Source organism: Neoarthrinium moseri (genome assembly GCF_022829205.1).
Source record: "Neoarthrinium moseri strain CBS 164.80 chromosome Unknown scaffold19_Wmoseri_CBS_16480, whole genome shotgun sequence".
Taxonomy (NCBI): Eukaryota; Fungi; Ascomycota; class Sordariomycetes; order Amphisphaeriales; family Apiosporaceae; genus Neoarthrinium; species Neoarthrinium moseri.
In genome coordinates, this window is record NW_026055133.1 from 473,379 (window position 1) to 486,928 (window position 13,550).

Below are 13,550 nucleotides of genomic sequence, written 5' to 3' on the forward strand. Positions count from 1 at the left end.
TAAATACTTCCATAATGGATAGCAACACACTCTTTGATTATGAAAATAGGCAAAATACTTTTGTCCGTGGCTACAGTCCTCTTCATCCTGCTTCCAAATATCGAGGCCTATGTGTTGGACATTATACCTGAAAGGTTTCTTGGATACAATATTGCCAATGACCAAAATATCTGGAGACTTTGTGTTTATATCTCTCTCAACAAGTTTCCTTAATTTCGAAATTGTTCTCATGCAAGCGAGTCTAACTTTGAGTCGATCTTGGCAACACATTCCCTCGCTATTTGGGACAAGAAGTTGCATCATGCGGTCTGACTCGCCCATCTCATGCTCAGGACATAAGAGTTGCGAAGATTATTCTCATTCGTATAATAATTTGCTGGTCGGTCATGATCCGGAGCCTCTAGTCATATGGTCTCAATCTGAATCGTATGCGTCTCGGTGACAGCGAAACGTCTCCGGATCGTAGAATCTGGAGGTTTGATCTCCAGTCCATGTCACGCCGAACTCGAGAAGTTGTCTTCTAATGGCCTTGAGGGGCTGCGAATCCTCATAGAGCATTCTGTCCCATTGATCCGAGTTTCCTACGACGTACAAGCCATCTCTAGCACGAGAGACCAAAACGTTGAGTCGGTTTTTGTTGAGAAAGCCGGGTGATGATGTTACAACAGGATCGAGCAAGACAACATCGAACTCTCTTCCCTGAACTGTATCTCCTGTCTCCAAAACAACGTGAGCAGTCGCTGGGAATTCGATAGCCATCTTGGCCATGGCCGCCTTCAGGCGCTTTCGTTGAGCGTGATATGGGACAAGGATGGCCATGGAGCACATCTTGGTCGTCCCAAACCCATCTTTCAACAGCCTTTCTAGGATGTTCAGGATGACGGCAGCCGAAAGATCACAGTATCTTGAACTATGGTCTTGCTGGTTTCTTGCTTCAGGCAAGTTCGCAAACAAAACAGAGCGGTCATGCGCACCACCATAGTACTTCTTGTTGTGTCCGACAATCTGCTTGGCCAGGGTACGGCTCTCAAGTGAAATACCTGAGCTGATGCGGCCACCATAGAATGCTTGGTTGTATACTTGTGCGACCTGCGGGACAGCTCGATACTGGGTTCTGAAGAATCCAGACCATTCCAGATTCTGATCGGAGCATGACTTTTGGATTCTCTCTTGAAGCGATAGTCCGATTTGTGCTTTGAATGGGTTGTCCCTCTGAGTCTGTCCAATGAAGGGCGGGAGCTGGTTTTTGTCTCCAATCATAAGTTTGCCGCGAGCATTCGTATAGAATGCGATAAGTGGCCACCAGTCATACTCCGGTATCCTTGCAGCCTCATCAACCACTATGAGCTCTGCAAGACTGCCGTAAGCTCGGGTAACGTTGATGTCCATTGCACCGGCCACGGTCGAACAGATTGCAGTAGCATTGCTGATTGTGTGGCGCGCGAGGATTTCACTTTCTTCTTCGAGTAGTGTCTGATCTTTCGCTGTCCATTTCTCGCCCCGCAGGTACCTCTTGTACAGCACCTCGAGGGCTGGATACTTTGTCGGTGCGGTGAAAGTACCATCCTTCTGCAGACCAAGAGCTTGTTGCATTCGGGTTCCAAGAGCCAGATGAAGGTGCTGCACCCTGTCGTCATCAACTTCTGCGAACTTGGTGCTTGCGAAGTGCTCAATAAGCATTGTAGTCTCGTCTTTGTGTTTGCCTCTGGCCTGATCAGAGATTTGGGGGTCATCAGAGGTCCCATATCGCGCCATCCTCGCCGGACGCAGAAATATTGAGATTTCCGTCTTGATGCTATGGAGCCGTACAATCGCTCCAGGCGAGATTCCTTTCCCAATCAGGCACTTCGTCCGCTGGTAAAGCGCTTCGGCCATAGCATCGGCGCCACGATTTCCGGCAGAAGTAAGGAGTAAATGGTGCTTCTTGGTGTCACGAAAGAAGGGAAGAACTGCCTCAGTGGCAAAGCTATAGTCGCAAGTTAGATTGGCCGATAAAATCTGGCACGAAAGGGAGAACTCTGACATACTGCGTTTTGCCGGTGCCTGGGCCACCTTGAACAAGGACAAACCCAGCTGGGGCATGTCGTGCAAGATCGATGGCCTTAAGTTGACTCTCATTCAGTTGGAACACCTCGTCCTTGACCAAATTTTGGTCCCCCAAGCCATGATAAATGTTGAAAGTACGAACGTTCTTCTCCAAATCTTTGGCCATCAGAAAGTCCATGATAACACCGAACCGACCAGGAGACTGTAATCGTTGTTGGGCATCCCAGATGTATACATATCGGGAATGTCGAGGAATTATGTTGACTTTGAAGATCAATGGTCCCCACTTCTGTTTCTGACCTTCTTTGGCCAGAATGCCGCCTTCATCCAGGGTGCCAACCAGCTCATCGGGCCGCGAACCTGGAATAGTCTCGTTAAATTTGAGCTTCCACCCAGCTTTGAATGTAGAGTCGCCAGGAAGTTTCCAAGAAATCTCCGCGTTGTCACCCTTGCCAATCTCCTGAGCAGTTTCCTTTTTCACCTTCGAGAGCATAGCTATGAAGATGGGTCGGTTATGGCGTGACAACCTCTGGACCATTGCCGTGCATTCAAAATCTTTTCTCTGGTCACGTTCTTCCAACTCTTGTGTAATGCGTGCCTCGACGCTCAGAGTTGCGAAATACTCATCTCGGCTGTCAAAGGTATATGCAGGCTCCCTCGGTGCTTTTCCAACCGTTCTTCTGGTCAGAAATTCTCGCCTCGTAGCTGTATCGTCCAAGCGACCGCATTTGAGAATTTCTTGGTAATCAGCCCTCTGAAGAGCACCATACATATCATCAAACTTCATGATGGGTGGTGGGGTGAATCGAACCCGGGAAGTCTCGCGGAGTGATAGTTCAGGAAAGCTTGGAGTAGGGACAGCCCACAGGCGCAAAGCGATCAGCTGGGCTTACTGGTGTGACTAGCTATATACCTGGAATTATCACACTTCGGCAAGACACGTCTCTGCTTTTTGGGGCGAGGAAAATGGCGGTTGGCGTTTGCTGGCGGATGAAAACGAAAGGTGGCTGAAAGGCGAATATTTTGGCGCAAGTCTTTATTTCCAGTACAAGACCGACTTGACCAAGAAACACAACCGAGATGCGGGTTGGCTGAAGATGAAAAAGTTTTGCCGTCTCAGAATGGTTTGCGAAGAACGAGAAATCGGCCAACCGGTCTCGAAGAATGATGATTTTGCTGGGCGATCGAACATCACCTGGAACTAGCTCCTGGAAAGCGGCATGAATATCGGGTGTATTAAATCAAGGCGAACCAAAAGTGAAGGGCCGACGATGGCAGGTGAACAACAACCAGTCTGCTATCGAAGGGAGCTCCTTCGATTCCAAGGGAATGCTGAGAGAGGAGTTGCGCTTCCGTTTGCCGACTTCGGAGTGAGCATTGATCGTTACTCAGGAACTGAGGTAGGAAATTGTCAGCTATCTGGGCCCAAAATTTCCGTCAGAAAAGTTCAATTGACACACGTACCCGTTCGCAATTTGAGGAGCTCTGTGGACCGATGTTGCCACTCGAGATGATCTGGGTGTTGATGGGTTAGGGTGTTCAAGTCGCTTTCTCAGAGAGGAGGCAACTTCGACTGATATGTTGGAAAGTCGAAGCAGGACGGATCCAAGAACGGAGGGAGGGAAGTCGGATGACAATTTTTGAGGAACTTGTATTGCATTCCATGCAAAGTGAAATCAACAATCAAGCTATGATATATTTTGTTTGCAACAATAGCACGAAATATATGATATTATCACTTGATGTTTTTGCAGACTCCCCATACTCTTTTCTTTTTGGGCGATTTTAGCTGGTTGTTTGGGGCATACACATCACAATACCATGGCGCATGGAATTCTGCATAATCTCATCTCCGCCATATAGAGTCAGTCTGCTGCCATGGAAGTTTACCAGGGGGTCGTAACGGCCAAGAGGTAGAGATGATTTGACAGAGGACGTTCGTTGAATCGGCTCTAGCAACGGCACAAGGCGGCCGGAAGACAATGTGAAGCTCGAGACTTGATGAAGTACCTAGGTAGCTGAGAAGACCAGCACATACGACCATACCTGCTAGAGAACTCAGGATCCCGTCTGCTCTCCTAAAGATAAACTGGCAAGGGCTGGATTAGTAGCTGGGTGGGTGACCATCAGCGAATACCCGGTGTTGTATGTTTTTTGTGTCTTTGTGGGACTTTTTCCCCAGGCGGGTGACGAACGAATGCTGTCCGTGGGTCTCAACCATTTTTGACCATATATGTACAACATTATGTTTAAATTAGAGGACACGGATGCGGTGCTAACAACATAAGAGTAAGTGTCGGATATTTTGCGTCTTCGACTGTTTAGTGCCCTGAAGATTACCAATTGACAGCATGGTTATGAGACTATGGGCTCGCCGTAACATTGGCTGGTAGCGCTCCACAACTCACATCCATGTTTAAACATGAAGTTAACATGTGAGTTATCCGTTATCTCCAAACCCAACCATCTGTAGGTTGTTGCATTGCATAAATCACGATAAATCTCGATGGGCGTTTATTTCCAACCCCCCTGGGATGGTCATTATTCTCTCTCAAGATATCGTTTGCGATTTCACCAAGAACATTGCCACATATTTCTCAAGTCTTGATATCAGTAACGGTTGTGGTCACGGGGTGAAGAGGCTTGAGACTGGCATAGTTGGGAACTAATTCGAGTAAGTTGACGTATAGATAGCTTGCGATACCCCATCTTCCCAAGATCTTTTGAACTCCCTCTTGACAATCGCAACCTGTCTTATCTTGTCTGTCCAAAACATCCAATCGAAGCGCAGTACGTGATATCCAATATCGACCCCAGTCCTGCTGGTCTTCTTAGCCGCATCTGAGCTACATTGACTTGGCAAGTTCGAGCCCTCTCTGAAACGGTGCGCCCCTATGTGAAGATGTCTATGGGGCAGTGCAGGTACCGGCGCAACGGTCGAGGTTGGTGCAGGAAGGATCGTTAGGGACGCAAATCTCAGGTGCCTCGCAAGGTGCGATCCGGAAACCGCAGGGTCTGCCCTGAGCTGCGACCATGGTGGCCACGAGAGAGAACAAAAATAGCTTGAGCATGATGAAGATACTTGTATGCAGAACTGGTTCCTAACACGAGTAGAGAGTGAAGTATGGTGATATAGGTATTCTAGCTTTGACGTTTTCGAATGTAGCTCAAGACTGCTTTAGTTGCTGGGGAGCGAGGTGGATTTATATACGCTAGGATTTCTGTCAATTCCGTATGATGTATGCAATGCCTCAGTGCGGCGTTGCTTCCGAGCTCCTATCGATTATGATCTACGTTCGTAATGCGGAGGACTTGAAGGAATACACGAGCTGACAACCTGGTTTGGCCAATGAAGGTTGATGGAGCAGTCGGTGAAACAAGAGGTGAGCCTTGGTAAGGAATAAGAAAAGTCGGGGAGGCGAGCCGGGTTGACTTGGCATAAGCTTACAGTTGATCACAAAGTGTGATTCGAATCAACAAACCCATTAAGGAGATGTGGCTTCTGAAAAGTGGAAGGCCGGGGACCACAATAGGACTGTTCGGTCTGAGGGCAGATTTTAGTGTGTCAAGAGTTGACTGAACTCATGGGTTTGATCATACATTGGCGGGTGCTGATCTAGCATATAGATATTTAGCATTACCGGATTCAATCCAGCAGCTCGCGGCCGACTACGTCTGATCCCCCGTGTTACATCGTACTATGCTTGGATAGTACGAGTACGTTCGCCTTGTTTGGCTTCATTCTGACTAAGTACGTCCCAAGACAGACATATGCATAGGCTGAGATACAACCAGGCTAAATAGTACCAGCGCTCGAAAATATCCGGCTGCAACACTTGGTGAACATGCTGCACAGAGGCCTTGCCCGTCGCTGTTGTGGCTTGGGCACGCTGTGAGTAATTGAAATGGCAGGGGCGGTGCTACTTAGATACGTACTTGGACTGAGGTGCGTGCTTTTGAAGTTTACTTAGCACGTCATTGAAACGCCAGCCAGTTAGCTGCTTCTTGCAAACCGGATCTGGCAATCGAGACCTTGTCGATGAGTATTCGGCTTTTGCATGGCGAAAGACTCTAGACTATCTGCCCAATGACGAATATCTTGTCCCGCATGATTCAAAATGTTCCGTCGGTAGATCAACCACCCGAGTGTTCTCCTGACGAGGCGACACCCCGCACATTCGAAAGGAGACCGTCGATCTTGGCCCCTTGGGTCGGTAATGAGTGCCCGGGTAAAGGCAATATCCCCACTTATCACCCCAGACTTTGGAAATGAATAAAGTTGATTGGGACCCAATAGGATTATTACACTGCTGGTATGCAAGTTCCATGAAGTAAACCATTCCAGTGTTGCAGTAGAAATGTCTTGAGCCTGGGTTTATTATTTCAATACTTGTCTCACCATGCACAGCCTAGGGCTATACCTATATGCTGTCGCTCTATGCGGAGTTGCATATGCCAAGCCGGGATGCAGCTCGAAGATCGATAGGCGCAAGGTGGTACAACAGTTCAACCCGCACCGCAATGCGAGCTCGGATACTACACCGCTGCAAGTGGGCAATGGAAATTTCGCATTCGGCGTCGATGTCACCGGACTGCAGACTTTCCAGCCTTTTGGGACTCTTTCGACATGGGGATGGCACAATTTCAGCTTGCCCACGACGGAGGGACAGACTTCCGTAGAAGGTGAGTAAGTGTTTCTGAGATTGGACTGGCATGCTGACTTGGCTGGGAAGACTTCACTGGGTTGGATTGGTGGACACATGGCCGGCTGGTCAATTATAACCAGCCGAATCCGGCTCAGAATGATATCTCGCAATGGCTAATACAGAACCCGCAGAGGGTGAACCTAGGCAGGATCGGCCTTGCGTTTAATGGAGGTGACGTGACGGAGGACATGCTTGAAGGCACCACTCAGACCCTTGACTTGTGGACTGGCAGAATATCGTCATCGTTCAAGTTCGAGGGACAGACGGTCGTTGTGGAGACATGGTCAGACTCGCATTCCGACACAGTTGGAATCAGCATCGAGTCCGCTCTGCTGTCGGATGGCACCCTCGGGGTCTTCTTTGATTACCCACTTCCAACGCGAAATAAGTTTGATGCCCCGTATGTGGGTGTGTTCAATGCGACGGCCAACCATACCACCACGCTAGACAGAAGCGGCGAGAACAGAGCGAGTATCAGACACGATCTGGACGCCACATCGTACTTTACTGCAATCCAGTGGGACGAGGCAGCTGACATCTCGCGACCGATCAACGACTCTCATCGTTACTTGTTGCAGCCTGGAAGCGGGACAACAAAGCTGCAACTCTCGGTAGCCTACTCGCCAATCTCGATCCCTGAAGTTGTGCCGTTCGATCACATCAGCTCTGCTTCGGCGTCGTGGTGGGAGTCGTATTGGACGTCGGGGGCTTTTATTGACTTGACGTCAAGTTCATCTCCAAATGCCACTGAGCTGCAGCGGAGGACTATCCTCTCTCAATACCTCGTTGCCGTCAATTCGGCCTCCTCAAATCCTCCCCAAGGCAAGGCGCATGCACGCAGGCTGTGTAAATATTGGCTAACACCATCACAGAGTCTGGGCTGGTAAACAATGGATGGTATGGAAAGTTTCACGTAAGTCCTGCGACCCTTCTAGCCCATTACTCCAGACCAGCGTACTGAGATTCTCCTAGTTGGAGATGCCAATCTGGCACTCACTGCAGTTCGCACGATGGAACCAATGGCCGCTCCTCCGGCGTAGCATGCCCGGAACGTACGACCGGTTTCTTGAGTCGTCTTATGCACGAGCCGAAGCTCAGGGGTACGAAGGCGCACGCTGGGGAAAGATGACGGACCCAACCGGACGATCGGCCCCTGGTGAGATCAACTCGCTGCTCATCTGGCAGCAGCCACACCCGATGTACTACGCCGAGCTCGAGTATCGGTCGTTTCCCCACGAAGACACGTTGAGCTCGTGGGACAAGGTCTTGACGGCGACGGCAGACTTCATGGCATCCTACGCCTTCTACAATGCGTCGACCAAGGTGTACGACCTCGGACCTCCTATGTATCCTGTGTCCGAAAACACCAACCCCAACGCCACAATCAACCCGGCGTTCGAGATTGCGTACTGGAGGTTCGGCCTCGACATTGCGATCCAATGGAAGGAGCGACAGGGACTTGAGGCACCCGCCAACTGGTTCACAGTTCGTGACAATCTTGCACCACTACCCACCGATGGTGATACCTATGCTGTGTACGAGGGCATCCCGAACATGTGGAAGAATACCACGGTGCAAGACCATCCCGCAATGGCTGGCATCTTTGGGTTGCTGCCGCCGCCGAGCAGCGGGCCGTCGCTGAACATGACGCTGGTGCAGAACACGCATGACCACATCAGCCAGCTGTGGGATATTGGGGACTGCTGGGGCTGGGACTTTCCCATGCTGGCAATGAACTCGCTACGGCTGGGTGACGCGGATCAGGCCGTCTCCTATCTCCTCCATCCTCTCTTTGAGTTTGACGACGCAGGTTATCCGGTCGGCGGCTCACGCGTGGCGACGCCGTATTTCCCGGGATCCGGCAGCTTCTTATTGGCCATGGCTATGATGGCTGGAGGCTGGGACGGGGGCGAGGGTCTGCATTTTCCGGGGGGATGGAATGTCAAGGCAGAGGGTTTCCTTCCTGGCCTGTGATGCGGAGGATCAGAGGTAGCATACCACGTAATAATTCCTGGTTAACATGCAGTTGCGGCACACGGTTTCCCCCATGATATGTAGAATGCTGGGATACACTGCCGAAAGATCATGCCCTGTATCTAAAGCATTCAAGGTTCTCCTGCGCTTATTTATAGTCACGATAGCCAAAGTCTGCACGACCTAACGCGCGAACTTCCAACTCCGGCTTCCCAGCCTGGGCTGAAGAGCAGGCGAGAACAGCATTGTGTAAGTCCAAGACAAATTAACAAATGCTCACGGGAGAAAGGTGCTGGTCGCACTGCAGGCTGGGAGGCTGGCTGGCTGGCTGGTCAATTGGGCCCTGCTGAAGTGGCGGCCTGGGGGCTACTAGCAGGGGGCAGTCATGGTCTGTGCGGGGCAAGGTCAACGTCACAGCAGCGCTCGGCAACGGGCAGTCCGCCTCAGACAGTAAACATTCCATCCAGCCCAGTTCCAGACTTCAGCTTGAAATATCCCACTACCCGGCTGCTGCACAAATCACAATCCTCTCTGGGGCTGCATTGTCATTGCCACGGTTTTGTACCCAGTTTCTCCCTCCCGTAAGTTACCTGCTGCCAACGAGTGGCTTGCATCGTCCCCCGGAGTGATCTACTTACTGAGCATGCCCCGCTAACCTCAATAACAACATCGCAGCCCACACACACAGAGACCGTCCCTCTGGAGTCGGCCATCGACAGCCAGCAAACAAGATGACATCCTTCGTAACGACAGTGTACGTGAGCCTTCTCTACCGCCCTCGGGACTGGCCGCAGGCGCCAAAACTCACCCTAACCCCTTGACGATCAACCGCCCCCAGCTAACACCCTCCCTCTCTCCCCTTGCAGCAACCAGCGAGCGCGCAACCAGTTCCGGCCCCGGCCCGGAGGCAAGGCCGGCAGCTCGAGCTACCAGCTGCGCCAGTACGCCGAGGCGACGCTGGGCGGGGGCAGCCTGCGCAAGGTGGTCAAGCTGCCCGAGGGCGAGGACGAGAACGAGTGGCTGGCGGTCAACATGGTGGACTTCTACAACCAGATCAACCTGCTGTACGGGGCCATCACCGAGTTCTGCTCGCCGGCGTCGTGCCCGGAGATGAAGGCGACGGACGAGTTCGAGTACCTGTGGCAGGACGGCGACGCCTACAAGCGGCCGACCAAGATGGCCGCGCCCGCCTACATCGAGCAGCTCATGTCGTGGGTCCAGGGCAGCATCGACAACGAGGCCGTGCTGCCCAGCCGCGTCGGCGTGCCCTTCCCCAAGCAGTTCCCCCAGCTCGTCCGCCAGATCTTCAAGCGCATGTACCGCGTCTACGCCCACATCTACTGCCACCACTACCCCGTCATCCGCGAGCTCGGCCTCGAGCCCCACCTCAACACCAGCTTCAAGCAGTACGTGCTCTTCATCGATGAGCACAACCTCGCCAGCGGCAAGGACTTCTGGGGGCCCCTGGGCGACCTGGTCGAGAGCATGCTGAAGAGCGATTGAACGGGGTGTGTGTGTGTCTCTCTCTATGTCGCAGCGTGAAGAGATGAGGAGTTGGGATAAGGTTGCCGACGATGACGGAGGGAAATGCCTGCATGGATGCGGCTTTCGATGATACCTACAAGACGCGAGCGGTCAGGCACGGAATGAATATGGCATCTGTTTTCCTGGTTTTTGGTTTCTGGCGTTCGGAGGGATTCTACTGGTATACATGCTTTTGTTGGCCCACTCCCAGGCATATCGGGTTCCATGGTGGTCATCCGCAGGGATAGGTTATAGAATAATTGGAGGCTTCTGGGCCTGTTCGCAGCTGATGCTTGCAAGTTCTCTAAGTGACAGTGAGTTCAGTGAACCCAATGCACCATTGTGCGTTTGCAGATACTCTCGTCCTCATGCAAGTTCTCACGACTACGTCAAGGGGCTTGCGTATCACTGTTTCCTGTCAGCCCTCCAGGCACAGACTTCACTTAGTCCGCCCAGTAGTGCCGAGTTCAAAATTGCTTGCTTGATTTGTAGCTGCCATCTGTTCCTATGGGTGTGACCGGCATGGCATGACATGGTATCGCTTCCTCTCCTCGCTCCAAAAAATAACCGCCAACAGGTTTTGTGACTGAGCACACGGTTCGTTTGCCAGAAATGACTTCCCCCTTATGATCAACCCACCCTCTCTTGTTTCATGCGAATTGTGCCGTGCCGAGACCATGCGAACCCCGTGCCCCTTGACTGAAACGCCATTGTTGTATGCTGTCCGGTTTGCAGTGCATCGCGCCTTTCGTCTGGCGCCTAACGTGTACACTGATGTTGCCCCTTTGGCAACTCAATAATCGATCGTTCACTCGGCAGGTGTATCCTCGAGGGCGTTGATCTTCTTCTTGAAGAACTCGAAGGCGGAGAAGAAGACGGCATTCACAGCAGCTGACCTCCCCATGGATACGCCGAGCCCGCGATACATGTCTTTTCTGAAAAAGTGAATCTTGGGAATGGGCACCTTTTGGCCTTTCGAATACATGAGAGCATTGCGCTGGTATATGCTCTTCACCGAGTCGATAGGATCTAAGCGGACCATTGGTCAGCTGGGTTTGCCGATGCGAGAACTAGAACCGATCTGGATGGAGACTTACAAATAAGGGCCCATGAGACGATGCCGCAGAGAGCTCCTGCGGCCAGAACGGCAATGGGATTCTTGTGCGCATCCTTGCCGCTGAACGTAGTCAAAAGTTGTTTGCTACTTTCATAGGTAGCAAAGTAGATCCCAGTACCCAAAGTGTCTCGCACTATCGTGGTTTGTTAGCTCAGATGTCGCCCTTGGGCCTTATAGGTGGAATCTACTTACGAAGGTGCAAGTTGAGACCGGTATACATCCCACTGAACCCCCTATGCTTTATCAGGTTCCGCAGTGTCTGGATCGTGCCCTTGTTGTGGTAACTCATGGCAATCTCCTGGCATTTCGGATCTGCATTCTTCTGATTTGCCATGAGGACGGACACTTGGGCACTGATCTTGGTCAGCTCGAAGGGGCCTGTCAACGCGAGAGAGTTAGTCCGATATCCAACACTAATCGGGAAGCATCTTGCAGCGACGAACTTACATGCGATAAAGGTGATACCTGAGCCAGCAGTAGCCCCTGCAGCTCCAAAACAGGCAATGGTGCCCAGCGTCGGATACGCGCCATTCTTATTGACATGCTCGAGCGGGCAAAACCCAAGGTGCTTCCCCATCCAATCCGAGTAGACGTACTTGGAGCGTTGGTATATCGAGAAGGACACGGTTCGTACGAGGGTGACACTAGCCAAGGGGGCGGTCACACCTGGAGAAACGGTTTGGGTCAGCCCTAGTCCAGCCATGTCCATAGCCCACATGGGAGTATACTGCATGCAGCCCCGTTGCTATAGCGCCACTTACCTCGAAAGAAGCCGCGAACCCCCTCCGACTGATACGTCCTCTGCACGCAATGCACAAAGCCGTTGTAGGGATAAGTCTGCAGGCGGGTCTTGACGCTGTCGAGGGGGAAGGCCGTGATGGTCGACAGCACGCTGGCGGAGCTGGCAGCTACCTCTGTCCTGTAGCGCTTGATCCACCGATGCGGCTTGTCCTGTTGCTGCAGCTGCTGCTGTCTGGTGCTGCTGCTCCCACTCGCACTACTGAACGGAGGCATGCTGCTGGCGGTTCGGGTCCGGAGCGAGTCTCGGGTGACATCTTGTTGGAACTTGACCTCAGTAGCAGCCGGCATGGCCTCTCCCAGTGCTGGCGGTCGGCGTATTGCGGGGCGGGCTTCAGACAGTGGCCTCGGGCGAGACCAGAGTCATCAGCGCGGTCGCGATACTGTGGCTTCGGCTGCTGGCAAGAGATTTGCCATCAAGAGGTTCCCGGGTTTCTGCCTCTGCTGGACGGGCTCGTTTCCGACGAGTATGTGGCAGACGGTCGGCAAGCTGTAATGGTGATGGAGATGGAGATGGAGAATGCGGGGTTCGTCAGGTCGTCGTCCGTCTCCCGTGCTATGGGAGCAAGCTCTCGCTGGGCTGTTCAACGGCGTGCGGTGATGGGATGGGGGGGGAAGCTCAGTAGTAGCGCTGCTCCATGGATGGTTGCTGTTGAGGCCCGAGGGAGAGCCAATTGGAGAGAGTTTGGCTCAGGAACTCGCATTCGGCGTGTGTGGTGATCCCAAGGTTTGCTGCTGCTGCTGCTGCTGCTGCTTGCGGGGTCGGCTAAGGGAGCACAGGCATGCCCAAGGGGAAGACCTACCGGCGGTGCAACACGGCGACGGCTCACGGACGGGCAGAGCTGGGGAACGGTTTGACGTGGTTGCGATAAGTGGGCAATGGGCACAGCCATGGGCACAGCACGGCGCCTGAAGCGGCTAGACGGGCGACGAGGAGGGCAGGGAGGGGGCACCTTGTCCCCCTAGTCGAACCACTATCTCCACCCTTATTCATCGACCCGTGTCGCCGCTGACTGGTCGCCGGCCTCAAGTACCGTGCTAAGTACATAGTAATAGGCAAGCAGAAATGCATGTGCTGGTCGATCTTAGCGGTCGATCAAAGGGGGGAGGTTGTGTTGTGTCTTCATCCCCCAGCCCAGCCCAGTCACTACCACCACCGCATGTAGGTATATTCATTCATGTCCATCCTCCATGTCCGTTTGGCTATCATAACGTGTGCCCCTGCCCGGCAGTTTCCGAGGACGATACTTCCCGAGGTCAGTCAGTGGTGAAGAATAAGTTCAATTCGTTGCCATAATTTTGTTTCTGTCTGTTCGCTCGTTGCTATGTAGCTGTTGATCAAACAAAACGCTTCCGAGCTATTCACCACGGTCCCCCCAAAAAGC

General features: G+C 52.4%; 4 protein-coding genes across 4 annotated transcripts; 2 read left to right on the top strand and 2 right to left on the bottom strand.

Moving 5' to 3' along the window:
* Positions 1-414: 414 nt before the first annotated feature.
* JN550_005963 (uncharacterized protein) lies at positions 415-2,833 on the bottom strand (the record flags this gene model as incomplete). The annotated part of the gene is made up of 2 exons (XM_049317648.1): positions 415-1,966; positions 2,028-2,833. The coding sequence occupies 2 exons, from the start codon at positions 2,831-2,833 to the stop codon at positions 415-417; spliced, it is 2,358 nt and encodes a 785-aa protein (XP_049172206.1).
* A 3,613-nt stretch (positions 2,834-6,446) lies between these two features.
* JN550_005964 (uncharacterized protein) lies at positions 6,447-8,726 on the top strand (the record flags this gene model as incomplete). The annotated part of the gene is made up of 4 exons (XM_049317649.1): positions 6,447-6,729; positions 6,780-7,481; positions 7,625-7,665; positions 7,725-8,726. 4 exons carry the CDS (start codon positions 6,447-6,449, stop codon positions 8,724-8,726), a joined length of 2,028 nt encoding a protein of 675 aa, XP_049172207.1.
* A 731-nt stretch (positions 8,727-9,457) lies between these two features.
* On the top strand, positions 9,458-10,229 carry JN550_005965 (uncharacterized protein; the record flags this gene model as incomplete). Its single annotated transcript, XM_049317650.1, has 2 exons — positions 9,458-9,480; positions 9,593-10,229. The coding sequence occupies 2 exons, from the start codon at positions 9,458-9,460 to the stop codon at positions 10,227-10,229; spliced, it is 660 nt and encodes a 219-aa protein (XP_049172208.1).
* Positions 10,230-11,058: 829 nt separating this feature from the next.
* JN550_005966 (uncharacterized protein) lies at positions 11,059-12,456 on the bottom strand (the record flags this gene model as incomplete). The annotated part of the gene is made up of 5 exons (XM_049317651.1): positions 11,059-11,279; positions 11,348-11,500; positions 11,560-11,745; positions 11,815-12,033; positions 12,129-12,456. The coding sequence occupies 5 exons, from the start codon at positions 12,454-12,456 to the stop codon at positions 11,059-11,061; spliced, it is 1,107 nt and encodes a 368-aa protein (XP_049172209.1).
* Positions 12,457-13,550: the final 1,094 nt, after the last annotated feature.